The 15,838-nt window shown below is 39.0% G+C and overlaps 1 protein-coding gene across 1 annotated transcript in view; it reads left to right on the forward strand.

Annotated features, from left to right (window-relative positions):
• The first annotated feature begins 242 nt into the window (after positions 1-242).
• The window catches only part of kcnh5b (potassium voltage-gated channel, subfamily H (eag-related), member 5b), a 43,016-nt gene continuing 27,420 nt past the window's right edge, over positions 243-15,838 (forward strand). Inside the window, exons 1-6 of the mRNA XM_079854640.1 lie at positions 243-566; positions 1,846-1,969; positions 4,403-4,509; positions 5,404-5,532; positions 12,307-12,425; positions 14,619-15,011. Coding sequence (XP_079710766.1) covers positions 494-566; positions 1,846-1,969; positions 4,403-4,509; positions 5,404-5,532; positions 12,307-12,425; positions 14,619-15,011 — 945 coding nt within the window. The 5' untranslated portion in view covers positions 243-493. The remainder of the gene's footprint in view (positions 567-1,845; positions 1,970-4,402; positions 4,510-5,403; positions 5,533-12,306; positions 12,426-14,618; positions 15,012-15,838) is intronic.

A 15,838-nucleotide genomic window follows, 5' to 3' on the forward strand; every position in this document is an offset into this window, starting at 1 on the left:
GCGCCTACGGGGATTCGCGCGCGCCACTCATGCAAAAATAGACAATTGGGTTCAGTCTTATTGCGCAGATAATTGGTCCGTTCAGTTGGTACGGGAACTTAGTGCTTGTTATAAAAGCTCCGAACGCACAATCAGTCAATTATACAGGTATTATAGTATAACGGGGGTAGTATTGGTGCTATAGTATAAAGCTTAAGAGATTTGACAATGCTTTGTTTTTCCTCTGCAGTGGAGCTGTTGGGCACGCGCTCGGCGTTGGAGTTGGAGATCCCCAGCTTCTGCCTGTGCGCTTCGGTGCAGCTGCGCATGCGCGGGGAGCTCCCCGTGCCCACAGACTTGTCGCTTTGAGCCCAGAGCGCGCGCGGTTGGCACACAGAAGCTCCCGGCCAGCCAGCGCGCGACGTTACCATGAGCCTCCCCGCTCCACCGGCAGAGACTCCACGCGCAGAGAGTGCCCACCTGACGAGAGCAGCGCGAGAGCCACAGACGCACGATGCCCGGGGGAAAGAGAGGGCTGGTGGCACCGCAAAACACTTTCCTGGAGAATATCGTCAGACGCTCGAGTGGTGAGGAGCACGCTTGTGGTTTCTGGAATGCATTAGGTCACTTATCGTTACAGTGCCCATGTTATTCTGCATTTACAAACTGAGTAATCAGTAAAGCATACTAAAACAGGTAGCCTAATTAATTTGAAGCTGCTTTTTTAAATTGAAGCTGCATTCGTAGGCTAATTAGTTATTTATATTACATTTAAGATGTGAATCATGGACGCTGTAATGCTAATGTAATGTTTAATGCTTTAACTTCGTATTTTTTTCTCTTTTAGTGGTTTCTCTGAGCTGGGCAGGGTAGGGCCTACATTGTGATTATTTTTTTTAAATGCATAATTTACACAATGACAGGCTATTTGTTTTTGAGTTATAGAGTCTTCTTAGAAGATATTAAATCATGTATTAGTATTCGTGAATTAAGATATCTTACATCTGGAAAAAAACAGTCTTCAAATTTACTTTATGTAAATAAAACATTAATTTCTTTCCGCGCTGCTGAATTTAATTATTTACAAACAACATTTATTTCTGTTTATTATATATATATATATATATATATATATATATATATATATATATATATATATATATATATATATATTCAAATGTATTTCTTATTTTGAGTTAGGTGATTTTTCGTTCTTTTTTTTTTAAAAGAGAGAGAGCACGGTATTGTCAACATCTTTAGAGAAATATATTAACGACAATATAACGTTAAGCAGCCGCAATTGACTAATACATTGTGTAGTACTATACCAATACTTAATTGAATATAATTACGCATTTCTCGCTCAGTTGTTTTCTTTCTCCTTCAGTTGATTAAAAATGAACTCAATATACAGTAATTTCAGTCCACGTCTCTGCGCCAGCAGCTCATCAGGACTCGCATGAAGTCGGCCTGATTGTTTTGAGAGAACTGTTGCGTTTATGACCACTAGAGGGGGCAACATCTCTAGTTCCTGTCACAGTAATGCTGTTTGTGTCTGGTTTGCCGTCTCCATTACAAACAAATCGAATCTGAGAATTATAGTGTATATAAGACATGATCAAATTGAATAGAAGAAGAAAATTGTAGACAAACTCTAATAATAGTCATCCCATTCACATTATGTGGTCAGAAAGGTTGAATTTTGTAGTTGTTTTGTTTTATGATGTTTTGAAAGTCTACATTTTCTAGAGATTAGGCTACACCAGATGTTACAGTAGGATAAGTGATAGAAATATACAGTGTGTGCCAGGTCACTATAATTCCTGCTCTCTCTTTTATACTTTATCATCTTCTCTGAACATTCAGAGACAAGTTTCTTGCTGGGGAACGCTCAGATTGTGGACTGGCCTGTAGTTTACAGTAATGACGGCTTCTGCAAGCTGTCTGGATACCACAGAGCAGAGGTCATGCAGAAAAGCAGCACATGCAGGTGAGGGGACGTACACGTGACCATAGAAATCTGTAGATGTTACACAGTTCATGCTGTATTGAAGATCTCTGGTGTTGCAGTACATTTAAGGGGCCTGTATAACAATTTAAGACTGAAGCTTAAAATTATTTGTTGTGCATCCATGTGCCCATTGTAACAAAACCAAGAAATACAAATACAACCCCAAGAAATAATCTTGGGGTTGTGCATCACTTTGCCTCTGCCTAAAATGTAATATTATACACAGTAAGTGTGTGTGTGTGTGTGTGTGTGTGTGTGTGTATATGTATATATATATATATATATATATACATGTGTATATATATATATATATATACACACTGCTCAAAAAAATAAAGGGAACACTTTTTAATCAGAGAATAGCATCAAGTCAGTTAAACTCCTGGGATATTGATCTGGTCAGTTAAGTAACAGAGGGGGTTGGTAATCAGTTTCAGCTGCTTTAGTGTTAATGAAATTAACAGCAGGTGCACTAGAAGGGCAACAGTGAGACAACCCCCAAAACAGGAATGGTTTTACAGGTGGAGGCCACTGACATTTTTTCCCTACTCATCTTTTTGGACTGTTTTTCACCAGTTTTGCATTTGGCTAGGGTCAGTGTCACTACTGGTAGCATGAGGCGATACCTGGACCCTACAGAGGTTGCGCAGGCAGTCCAGCTCCTTCAGGATGGCTCATCAATACGTGCCATTGCCAGAAGGTTTGCTGTGTCTCCCAGCACAGTCTCAAGAGCATGGAGGAGATTCCAGGAAGACAGACAGCTACTCTAGGAGAGCTGGACAGGGCCGTAGAAGGTCCTTAACCCATCAGCAGGACCGGTATCTGCTCCTTTGTGTGAGGAGGAACATGATGAGCACTGCCAGAGCCCTACAAAATGACCTCCAGCAGGCCACTGGTGTGAATGTCTCTGACCAAATAATCAGAAACAGACTTCATGAGGGTGGCCTCTTGGCCCGACGTCCTCGAGTGGGCCCTGTGCTCACTGCCCAGCACCAGGGAGTTCGATTGGCATTTCCCATTGAACACCAGAATTGGCAGGTCCGCCACTGGTGCCCTGTGGTTTTCACAAATGAGAGCAGGTTCACCCTGAGCACGTGACAGACAGGAAAGGGTCTGGAGAAGCCGTGGAGAATGTTATGCTGCCTGTAACATCGTTCAGCATGACCGGTTTGGTGGTGGGTCAGTGATGGTCTGGGGGAGGCATATCCATGGAGGGATGCACAGACCTCTGCAGGCTAGACAATGGCACCCTGACTGCCATTAGGTATCGGGATGAAATCCTTGGATCCATTGTCAGACCCTATGCTGGTGCAGTGGGTCCTGGGTTCCTCCTGGTGCACAACAATGCCCGGCCTCATGTGGCGAGAGCATGCAGGCAGTTCCTGGAGGATGAAGGAATGATACCATTGAAGGGCCACCACGCTCACCTGACCTACATCCAATAGAACACCTCTGGGACATTGTGTTTCGGTCCATCTGACATCACCTGGTTGCACCTCAGACTGTCCAGGAGCTCAGTGATGCGCTGGTCCAGATCTGGGAGGAAATACCCCAGGACACCATCCGTCGTCTCATTAGGAGCATGCCCCGACGTTGTCAGGCATGCATACAAGCACGTGGGGGCCATACAAACTACTGAGTACCATTCTGAGTTGCTGCAATGAAATTTCAGCAAAATTGACAAGCCTGCTGCATCATTTTTTCACTTAGATTTCCGGGGTGTCTTTGAATTCAATCCTCTGTAGGTTGATCATTTTCATTTCCATCAAACGATGTGGCATCCTTTCGTTCATAACACATTACCCAGTCCATATTAGTATAGATATCCAGCATGATATTTTTCCCCATTGAGATCTGATGTGTTTTCAAAGTGTTCCTTTAATTTTTTTGAGCAGTGTATATATATATATGAATCAACGTGTTAGGAATTTGGAATTTAAGTAGATGAAAGTATCTTTTTGGCCCAGCCATGATCTGGCATTGTAGTGGAATATTGTGGTTAAAAAAAACAAACTAATTTCAGTAAGTGGCTTGAGACACAGATATACTGCCTTCCACTTAGAGCATATTTTTCTGCCATGCTCACAAGACAATCTTTTTATTTTATTTTATTAATAAGCTTTTATCTGTGACTGCAAGAGAAACAAACAGGTTAAGATGCCATAATTGGTCCCACTTTGCGTAAAGGGTGAGGTGCACATACATTTCATAAAATCAAATCTGTGTAATCTCTTAACCTTTGTTAGAACATATGACCATGAGCCACTCATGTGGGAAAATCTGAATCCTGAACATCATCTGAGCATTTTACTTCCATGAATCTTTAGACTGGGATTTATGTAGATTCTAATGAATTCAGGGAGGGATAATTACTTAAAAACTATGCACTTTGTGAATAATCTCTCTTTGTAGTTTTATGTATGGGGAGCTGACAGACAAGAAGACCATAGAAAATGTGAAACAGGCCTTTGATAACTATGAGTCCAACTGCGTTGAAGTGCTGCTGTACAGAAAGAACAGTAAGTGCGACTTTAAACAAACATATAGCCTACAGATACTAACATCTTTAAAGTTTCTTATAATGTCTCGTAGAGGTGTTGTAAACAGTAAAAAACATGTTGACTAAAAGAGCTACTAGATATTAAACACTTCCATGTACACTACTGGTCAAGGAATAATTATATATATATATATATATATATATATATATATATATATATACATATTGTCTTTAGTCTTGTTTCCCACCAAGGCTGCATTTATTTTAGTAAAATACAGTAAAAATATTAATACTGTAAAAATATTATTACAATTTACAATTTTTCTATTGCAATATATTTTAAAATGTAATTTATTTTCAGAAATCATTCTAATATGCTGATTTGGTTCTCAACAATTCGTAACTGTTTTTGCTGGTTAAAATCTTGTTGTGGAAACTGATACTTTTTCAGCATTCTTTGATGCATACAATCATTGAATGTCTTTTAGAAATAGTAGAAATCTTTCTGTCACATTTAATGCGTTCTTGTTGAGTAAAAGTATTAATTTCTTTTTTTATCTTAAATACCCTAACATTTTGAATGGTTGTGTATAACAGTTTCCACACAAATCAAAACTGTTTTCAACATTAATAATAATAAGAACTGTTTCTTGGGGGGGGGGGACCAATTAGGTTGCCAAATTTAGCATAAGGTATAACATGGATATCATGTGCTTATGAATTTATTGTCATCTATTAAAACACAATATATACTATGGTATATATACTATACTTATTTACTTAATAAATACCGGAGCATGTTTTCATCAACATTGGTTTGAAGACTTAATATGAAAAGGCTCTGAATGAAAGATTTAATGGTTCTGTCAGAAATCATGTGATGATGTTGACTTTGACCTCTGACCTTGTACAGGAACTCCGGTGTGGTTCTACATGCAGATTGCACCAATCCGAAATGAAAATGACAAAGTGGTTCTGTTCCTGTGTACATTTAAGGACATCACCGTCTTTAAACAGCCTATTGAAGATGAAAGCACCAGAGGTGAGTTTGATATATACACACATGTACTGTACAATAGTACACTGGTAACGTCAGTGATGCATTCAAAATATATACTTGTCTGAAAGATGCAGACGTGCGCGTAGTGCTTGTTAGACTCGAGTTTGTTCTGACCGATTAACACTTCCTCTAATGTGCTTATGTCATATAAATAAATATGTATTTATTATTGGCAAGCATTGCTAGTTTTTTCCTCTGGCACTCAATCTCAAGTGTTATTTTCAAGCACATTGAAATTAGTTTGTGTGTGTGTGTGTGTGTGTGTGTGTGTGTGTGTGTGTGTGTGTGTGTGCGTGTCTGCCGGGGGCTTGTTTATTAAGATTTAATATGTTATATAGAGTCTGTTTCCAAAACTTCCAATAGTGTGTGTGGGTGAATTTCACAAAACTTGTCCAGCTCAATTTTCAAGAAATTATATTTTTCCTGTAGAAAATAGTGAGGCCTGTATTTTTTATGACACTTATTCTTTACAATAAGACAATTACTGTTACAGTATTGCAGGGTTCTGGAGTTTTATCAAAAGCTTGGAGTGAGATCACATGCGGTTAGGGGAGGAGCCATTAATGGAGCCCCGCCCCCACCCCCCAATTTTACCCATTGTTCATAATTAACCAGCACAAATTGAAATTTGGTAAATCTGATAAATGACAGAGCAATTCATCACATCAGATATACTCTTTCATGTTATATTTCAAAATTACAAATAACAAAAATGTAACAAATTGCTCCAAACAGTTTGGAAAAACAAATCTTTTTGCATTTTGAATGTGTCTAGTCGAAATGGTATAATGATTATTGTGTGGTGGGACATTGTGAACAAATTACATATTAGAGTATTAAGGTGTGTGTGTGTGTGTGTGTGTGTGTGTGTGTGTGTACACAAGAGTACACACTCCAGCTTATGAAATGTGTTTTGTGTTGTAAGTGTCTGTTGCACATTTTGATGCCTTGATAACAGGGGTAGGGGGCTCCCACTTGAACCACTGTGGCTCGATGCCCGAATGGGGGGGGGGGGGTTGTTAGGGGGATTGGGGGGATGTAAAAAAAAAAGATTGCATCACAATAAGTGTATTGTGATTGTCAAAACATTTTAGTAACTAAACTGAATTTTATTAGGTTTAGTGACAACATGTTACAATGTTACATGGTACAATTTCTGTTAAGCTACGCTTTTATATTATTTCAATTCAATTTAATTATTGTGATTTGATTTAATATTCACTCATTTGGATAAATATTAGGTACACAAGATAGGCATTAATTTTTCTCAAGAAAAAAACAACTCACCTAATGCTGTAAACATACAGAGAGCCCAATCAGCTGGCAGTATTATTTAAGGTTAAAAATAAAAATATAATGCTTTTTTTTATTATTATAATAACAACTTTATTTAATGATATAAGAAAAATATAATAAATATGTAATATAGTACACATATTTAGCAAAATACTCTCTTTTTAGTTGAAAATAATTTTTGACTGCATCAATAATAATGTATACGATGGGCTATATATTAAATGTTCTAGCCTAAAAATGTTAGACGAGCTTTCTTTCTTCCAACAAGTGTTCGCGCGATGTTATTGGTTACCTAGTAACAAACGTACGATGGCCGAGAATGTTCCGTCAACTTCCTTGTGTTCACGCATCTATGTTGCCTAGTAACGAACACAATCTGGCCGAGATACGTGCTGGCGGCAGGAAACTTCACTTTGTGTGCCCGCGCCTCGTATACAACATTATATATAAAGCTTGCAGGACAACTTGGTTGGCATTGCCTTTTCAGCGTGAGAAATACACGGTGTGCCGTGTGAGCGTGTGAACTGGTTGAATTGCGTGTGTCTCACGGCAAATGCGTGAGACTTGAGAACCCTGAGTATTGAGAATCACTTTTGAGAATAAAGGGGAATTGTTACGGTAATGAGAACTACTACATGAAAATAATGGTCCTTAGTTTTCTTTATACTAAATGATTTTAGGGTGGAGTGTGACTTGAGCAGGTTCGCATCAGATTCACCAGTGTGTGTGAGATGAATGTTAATCATACAAGAATCAAAGAGAGAGAGAGAGAGATTTGAAACCGCTCCAGACAGTGTTTCAGCAGTTATATTTCATTGCAGGATCATAACAGGAGTGACAGCAAACACTTCTTCCACTTTTACTCTACATAAAAAAACTTTGCTGAGTCATATCTGAGCCACAGAGGACTCTGGATGTTTGATGTGTTCATGATATATATCATTCATATAAAGTCATCAAAGAATCCTGAAAAAAAATAATAAGCAGCACAACTGTTTTCAACTTAATAATAATAATACATGTTTTGTGAGTATCAAATCAACATATTAGAATAATTTCTGAAGGATCATGTGACACTGAAGACTGGAGTAATGATGCTGAATTTTCAGCTTTGTCGTCACATGAATAAATTACATTGTAAAATACATTAGAATGAAAAGTGACAGTATTACTGTATTAATGCAGCCTTGGTGTCTATAAGAGACTTCTTTCAAAAACATAAAAACGGACCCTTACTATATATATACAGCAGGGGAAATAAGTATTGAACACGTCATCATTTTTCTCAGTAAATATATTTCCAAAGGTGCTATTAACATGAAATTTTCACCAGATGTTGGTAACAACCCAAGTAAGCCATTACATACAAAGAAACAAACAAAAATAAGTTCAGAAATTAAGTTATGTGTAATAATGTGAAATGACACAGGGAAAAATTATTGAACACATGAAGAAAGGGAGGCGCAAAAAGGCATGGAAAGCCAAGACAACTGCTGAAAACTTACAGTAATTAAAAATCAATCCAGCCCCGTGTCAGTGGAAATTAATAACAGCTGGTTCAGTCCCAAATGATGGCCTACAAAAAGGTCTCATTGCCAAGGTGTCACACAAGACACATCTCATGATGGGTAAAAGCAAAGAGCTGTCTCAAGACCTTCGCAACCTAATTGTTGCAAAACATAATGATGGCATTGGTTATAGGCACCATTCTAAGCTTCTGAATGGTCCAGTGAGCACTGTTGGGGCCATAATACGGAAGTGGAAAGACAATCATTTCACCATAAATTTGCCTCGACCAGTGCTCCTCGCAAGATTTCTGATAGAGGAGTGAAAAGAATAATCAGAAGAGTTGTCCAAGAGCCAACACCAAGGTGTATGGTGTTTTTAGGGTAATGTGCACTGCCATTTCTCCTCCAAATATGGTGTGTAATATGGCATCCAAACAGTTCAATTTTGCTCTCATGTGACCACACTATATTCTCCCAGTATTTCACTGGCTTTTCCAAATGTTGTGCAGCAAACTTTAAATGAGCTTCAACATGCTTTTTTTTTCAGTAATGGAGTCTTGCGTGGTGAGCGTGCATACAGGCCATGGAGGTGGAGTGCATTACTTACTGTTTTCTTTGAGACAACAGTACCTGCTATCTGCAGGTCTTTTTGAAGCTCTCCACAAGTGGTCCTTGGCTCTTGGACAACTCTTCTGATTATTCTTTTCACTCCTCTATCAGAAATCTTGCGAGGAGCACTGGTCGAGGCTTTCCATGCCTTTTTGCGCCTCCCTTTCTTCATGTGTTCAATACTTTTTCCCTGTGTCATTTCACATTATTACACATAACTTAATTTCTGAACTTATTTTTGTTTGTTTCTTTGTATGTATGGCTTACTTGGGTTGTTACCAACATCTGGTGAAAATTTAAAGTCAATAGCACCTTTGGAAATATATTTACTGAGAAAAATGATGACGTGTTCAATACTTATTTCCCCCGCTGTATATATATATATATATATATATATATATATATATATATATATATAGATAGATAGATAGATAGATAGATAGATAGATAGATAGATAATTCTCCACTTTTTGGTGATTAATCAAATCAACAAACTTGTGAGATTGAACTTGTGAACCTTTTTGTACAAAATGTCAGATTCTTGCTCACGATGAAGCAACATGCTCTTTGAAACATTTTTAATTCAGTTCAGTTATGCAGAACCTTTATGAAAGCAAAATATTGAATTGAGTTTCATTTGTGCAGATTATTTTAGAAGAGCACTGCACAACTGAACTGAAAGACACATTCGGGGCCCTATTTTACCATTCGAAGTGCATTGTCTAAAGCGCATGGCGCAAGTGCACTTAGGGCGTGTTCGAATCCACTTTTGCTAGTTAAATTATGGGAAAAATGGTTGATGCGCCTGGCATGTCTAAAAGGGCATTTTTGTCTTTATTTTTGTAAAGAGTAATGGGTGTGTTTTGGCCGTAACGTGCAATAAACCAATCAGAATCTCATCTCCCATTCATTCCCTTTAAAAGCCAGTTGCGCTTGCGCCATGGTGGATTCGCTATTAAAGCACGCAAGCAGACCATCTACGGGACAAGCCGTATTTCACCATATCTTTATGTACACTATAATAATCTTTTACATTGTAATCCTTTTAGTATTTGGCATGTTTGTGTGCTGCTGTGTGTGTATATTACTAATGCGCCCTTTAAATAACAAAAAAAATACTGCGCCATTGACTTTAGATCAGGTTTCAGTTGGTCAATAGCGAAGTCTATTTCAGTTGCCTCAAATTAAACGCGCCAACAATGCGCCTGGACACGCCTCGTTTTCAGACCAGCACACCCATGGACGCACAAATGTACGAAAATGCATTTGCTATTTAAACAAAGTGGTGCAGGTCTTGAAAATTATAACTGCGTTGGGCTGAAACCACATTTACATTTACATTTATTCATTTAGCAGACACTTTTATCCAAAGCGACTTACAAATGAGAACAATAGAAGCAGTTAAACTAACAATAGGACAACAATATGCAAGTGCTATGACCCTTCCCAGTTTAATCTAACGCAGTACATTTATTATTATTTTTTATAAATAGATATAGAATAGGAGAGAATGTGTTAGTATTAATGGATCAAGTGCTGCCGAAAAAGATGTGTCTTCAGCCGTTTCTTGAAAGTGGCTATGGACTGAGTTATGGATGACGAACCAAGCTGAATGGAGAAGTTGTGGTGTAGTGTTTGGTTGGCTGAGACCGCAAGTAGCTCTGTCTTTGCAAGGTTTAGTTGAAGGTGGTGGTCCTTCATCCAGCCAGAAATGTCTGTCAGGCAGGCTGAGATGTGAGCGGCTACCGTTGGATCATCAGGCTGGAATGAGAGGTAGAGTTGCGTGTCATCAGCGTAGCAGTGATAGGAAAAGCCATGTTTCTGAATCACAGATCCACGTGATGACATGTAGATGGAGAAGAGAAGTGGTCCAAGCACTGAGCCCTGAGGCACCCCAGTAGCTAGATGTTGGGTCTTAGACACTTCACCCCTCCAAGACACCCTGAAGGACCTACCTGAGAGGTAAGACTTGAACCATTGGAGTGCGGTTCCCGAGATGCCCTTCGTCTTTAGGATTGACAGAAGGATCTAGTGGTTAACTGTGTCAAAGGCAGCAGACAGATTCAGTAGGATGAGAACTGATGATTTGGAAGCTGCTCTTGCCAGTCTCAAAGCTTCAATAATGAATGGAAGATACAGATACTGGTCTGTAATTTTCCAAATGTGCTGGATTTAGAGTGGGTTTCTTAAGCAGTGGGGTTACCCAAGTCTGCTTAAATGCTGTGGGAAAGGTACCAGTGTGAGGAGAGGTGTTGATGATGTGCGTGAGTGCGGGTACAACTGAGGAAGAAATGGCTTGAAGTAGATTAGTGGGAATAGGATCTTGCGGGCAGGTAGTTGGGCGATTGGAAAGTTTGGAGACTTCTGCCTCTGAAAGCAGAGAGAAGGAGGGTAGAATGTGTGTGTTAGCTGGCAAGATGTGCGTGTCAGTTTGTGGCTTGGTAAATTGGCCGCTGATGGTGGTTGTTTGAATTATGAAAAATGTGGTAAAATCGTCTGCTGTTAGGGCTGATGAAGGGGGAGGAGGAGGGTTGAGAAGAGAGGAGAAGGTTTTCAAAAGCATGCAAGAGTCAGAAGAATTGTTAATTTTGTTGTGATAGTAAGTAATTTTAGAAGTAGAGATATTAGCAGAGAAGGAAGAGAGGAGGGATTGATAAAGACCAAGGTCAGTAGGATCTTTTGATTTGCGCCACTTCCTCTCTGCACCCCTGAGTTTAGAACGATGTTCGCGGAGAACATCACATAACCAGGGGGTAGAGGGTGTAGCGCAGGCTGGCCTGGAGGAAAGGGGGCAGAAGTTGTCCAAGCAGGATGTTAAAGTGGAGAAAAGAGTATCAGTTGCACTGCTAGTATCTTGTGTTGAGCGCTGATCAGGTGGAGGAAGTGTGGATGAGACCAAAGAGGATAGGCGAAAGGGTGAGAGTGAGCGAAGGTTTTGCCGAAAGGTGACCTGTGGAGGAGTGTGTGTTGTGTTCTGAGGCAGGTTGAGGTTGAGAATGAGGAGAAAGTGATCAGAGGTGTGCAGCGGATTGACCAGTGTATGGTCAGTGGAGCAGTAGCGCGTGTAAATAAGGTCCAATTGGTTACCTGATTTGTGAGTAGCCGCAGTAGATACTCGTTTGAGATCGAATGAGGCAAGCAGAGTGTGGAAATCAGCAGCCTGAAGTTTTTCTAGGTGAATGTTGAAGTCTCCGAAAAACACTAGCAAAAATCACTGGTCTCGCACCTGGCGCCACATTGCGCCATGTGTATGATCGGGCCCTTAGTGTGCGTTACTGTATGAACACAATGCATGTCTTTTCAGTTCAGTTGTGTAATGCTTTTCATTTAATATGTCTTGTAGGTTGGACCAAGTTTGCACGTTTGACTCGAGCGTTGACAAACAGCAAAAGCACCATTCAGCAACTCACGCCCGTGAGCAGAACCGATGTCACTTCACACAAACAGTCCAGACTTGCAGAGGTGAGTGCACACACACACACACACACAAACACACACACACACACACAGGCAGCATTTGCTTACATCCTTGACTGCACAGTACAAGGTTATACAAAACTTCATCTCACGGAGGACAAACTTGTAATAGAATCACACACACACACACAGGATGCTACTGTAACGCAATCTCACACGTGTCTGTTGGACAGCAGAAGTCTACAGTTGACTGCCAGAAGCTGCTATTAATAATTAACACTGATGAGGTGTGTGTGTGTGTGTGTGTGTGTGTGTGTGTGTGTGTGTGTGTGTGTGTGTGTGTGTGTGTGTGTGTGTGTGTGTGTGTGTGTGTGTGTGTGTGTGTGTGTGTGTGTGTGTGTGTGTGTGTGTGTCAAAACCCCGGTTCGCTTTTCTCAAGTTTATGATTTACTGCTCTGTCACTGTTGTGTGATGGTGTTAAAGAGGAGGGAAATGTGTTACTTTTTTGAGTGTCAGGAAGGAACAATCTTGCTAGATATTTTTTGATGAGGGGGAACATTAAAAGATGGGATAGGTTTGCGAGTGTGGATGCTTTTATCATGGTTTAATGTCTCTGATCCTTGCTGAATGTGTGTTGTTGCAGTGTTCGCAAGGCAGCATTACACTGGTTAAGGTTTGTTCTTATTCATTAACTCTTAAGTATTAAACTTCTGCAATTCATTCAGCCTGAATCTCTTAAAGGAATATTCTGGGTTCAGTATAAGTAAAACTCAATCAACAGTATTTTGACAATGTTGATTAACACAAAAATTAATTTAGACTTTTTCTTAAAAAAATATGGGTTACAGTGAGGCACTATAATGGAAGTGAATGGGGCCAATCTGTAAATGTTAAAATACAGTTAAAAAGTAAAATTACATGTTAATATGATTTTAGCGCTAACTAACTTTTATTAAATTAAAATGCCCAAAACCTTAAACAACTGTAAAACTTTTGAGTACACATTTACAGCTCAAATAATACATACGTTTTAGCAGAAAAATTTCTGTAAATGCTATTAAAAAATTATGTGTTGCATATTTCTGTTTTTAAATCCCAAAAATGGACCCCTTTCTCGTCCCTTTTGCAGTAAGTGCCTCAATGTGACCTTGATATTTGCCCACTTTAAAAAAAAATTCAATAAGGGATTAATCAGTTTTTCCACATAAATGCTGTTGATTGAACCTTATTGTATTTAACCTTTGATTCGCATTAAATTCTTTATTACTTTTTTTTTGTATAAACATTATACTTTGTAAACATATTTTTTCTTGCTTAAACTTAAGTTTAAAAGTCTCCTCATGACTTACACTGACAGAATTCTTAGCATTCAAAATGTGCCACCATTTTTGCATTTGAATTCTGATTGGTCTTCTTTTCTTGCATATTTTTGCAATCAACAATTTAAAAATAGCGCCGATTGAGATATGATCTGAAACAATCTTTCTCCCTCCATCATCTTCTTTTCTTTATTGTCTCTTTGAAAGGAACTTCTGTTAAATCTCTGAGTAAACTTCATGTTCTGTTAATACAAAGATGCATAGTATACAGAAAACAGTGTATTGTCCAGGGAAGAGCAGAAATTAGTCAGAGCTAGAATTAATATTGAAACAAACACTTTCCTGAGGGCCCTCTTTATTTCATTGCATTTTCACTCTCTCTTATCTCCCTAAAGAAAATCTGCTTATTAGGGATGTCAAAAATACAGTGTAAAAATGATTTGTAAAGTTGTAAATAAACAGTATTTTCTTGTACAACATACTACAATGATAATTATTTTAGTATTTCTACTTATTAACATTCACATTTAATTCAATGTGTTACTTGCAATGCTACGTTTAGTTGTAATTACTTGTGAACTTAACTAGCAATTTCTGAGTGAAAATTCCTTCAAAGTAGAAAAATTGTTTCAAATTGTTTCAAATCCTACACCAATTTCCTTTCAGGGCTGAAAGGAATTATTGTATAATATGTATAAATGATATTAAATTATTGTAAATCTATATATATATATATATATATATAAATAACTTGATCATACATTTTCCAATACTAAAATTTAAAACAAATAATGTCAAAAAATGCGAAATGCCACTGGCTTCGGTATTTAACTTCTGCAGTTTTGCCATTTTTCTTTTCCTCTTTGTCTCAGATCCTTCAATCCCTTTATCTTTTGTTTGTCTCATTTATCTTTCTCAGGTGCTTCAACTGGGTTCTGACATCCTTCCGCAGTATAAACAGGAAGCCCCTAAGACCCCGCCTCACATCATCTTACACTACTGCACCTTTAAGACCACCTGGGACTGGGTCATCCTCATCTTGACCTTCTACACTGCCATCATGGTTCCTTATAACGTCTCCTTCAAGACCAAACAGAATAACGTCACCTGGCTGGTTCTGGACAGCGTTGTGGACGTCATCTTCCTCGTGGACATCGTGCTCAACTTCCACACCACGTTTGTCGGGCCTGGAGGGGAGGTGATCTCGGATCCGAAGCTGATCAGGATGAATTACCTGAAGACCTGGTTCGTCATAGACCTGCTGTCCTGTCTGCCCTACGACATCATCAATGCTTTTGAAAACGTGGATGAGGTGAGAAACCGTATAGCCGTCGCTTTGCTCCTGGTTACGACTTGTATATGTTTGAAACTTTATTGTTATAAGATAAGATGTGGTTGGCTTTTTCAAATAAAACTCAGCAGTGCCTCAAACACTTGTTTTTTTTTTTAACCTGCCAACTCCTCAAAGATGAAAGATTGAACAATTATTTCCTATGTCAGGGCTTCTCACAGGTTCTCTTCTGAGAATAGTGCTTTAGGGTTCTTGTTCAAATTCATTTTAACTTTTGAAGAGCTTGATAGTTTTGGGACAGAAAAACAAAAAAGCTGAACTGGTAGCAAATATTTTCCTTCTGAGAAAATGTAGGTGTTTTGCCAGAAAGAAAACCTCAGGTAGTGGCACATAGACATACTTTTTATTGACGGCATAAAGTCTGGTCTGTTTTGCAGCTTATTTTATTAAACACTATCATTCGCGTGGATTTAAGGTGTATGTGCTATTAAGCAATTTTACAATGTGACGTGACATGTCATGTAGCCATACTCTGAATTTGTGCTCTGCATTTCACCCATCCATGTGCACACACGCATCAGTGAGTGAGTTTTAAACACACATACCATGAACACACACCCGGAGCAGTGGGCAGCCATTTTTGCTGCGGCACCCGGGGAGCGATTAAGGGTTAGCTGCCTTGCTCGCTCTTCATTCACCGAGACTCGAATCCATGACCTTCGGGTTACAAGCGACTCTCTAACCATTAGACCACAACCGCCCCCATAAGGGTTAACACTTTAGAATAATGGTCCGTCATTAACTAACTATGCAGGAAGTAATGCAGGACAGATGAGTATTAACACTTC

The sequence above is a fragment of the Squalius cephalus genome (assembly GCF_949319135.1).
Source record: "Squalius cephalus genome assembly, chromosome: 21".
Lineage (NCBI taxonomy): Eukaryota > Metazoa > Chordata > Actinopteri > Cypriniformes > Leuciscidae > Squalius > Squalius cephalus.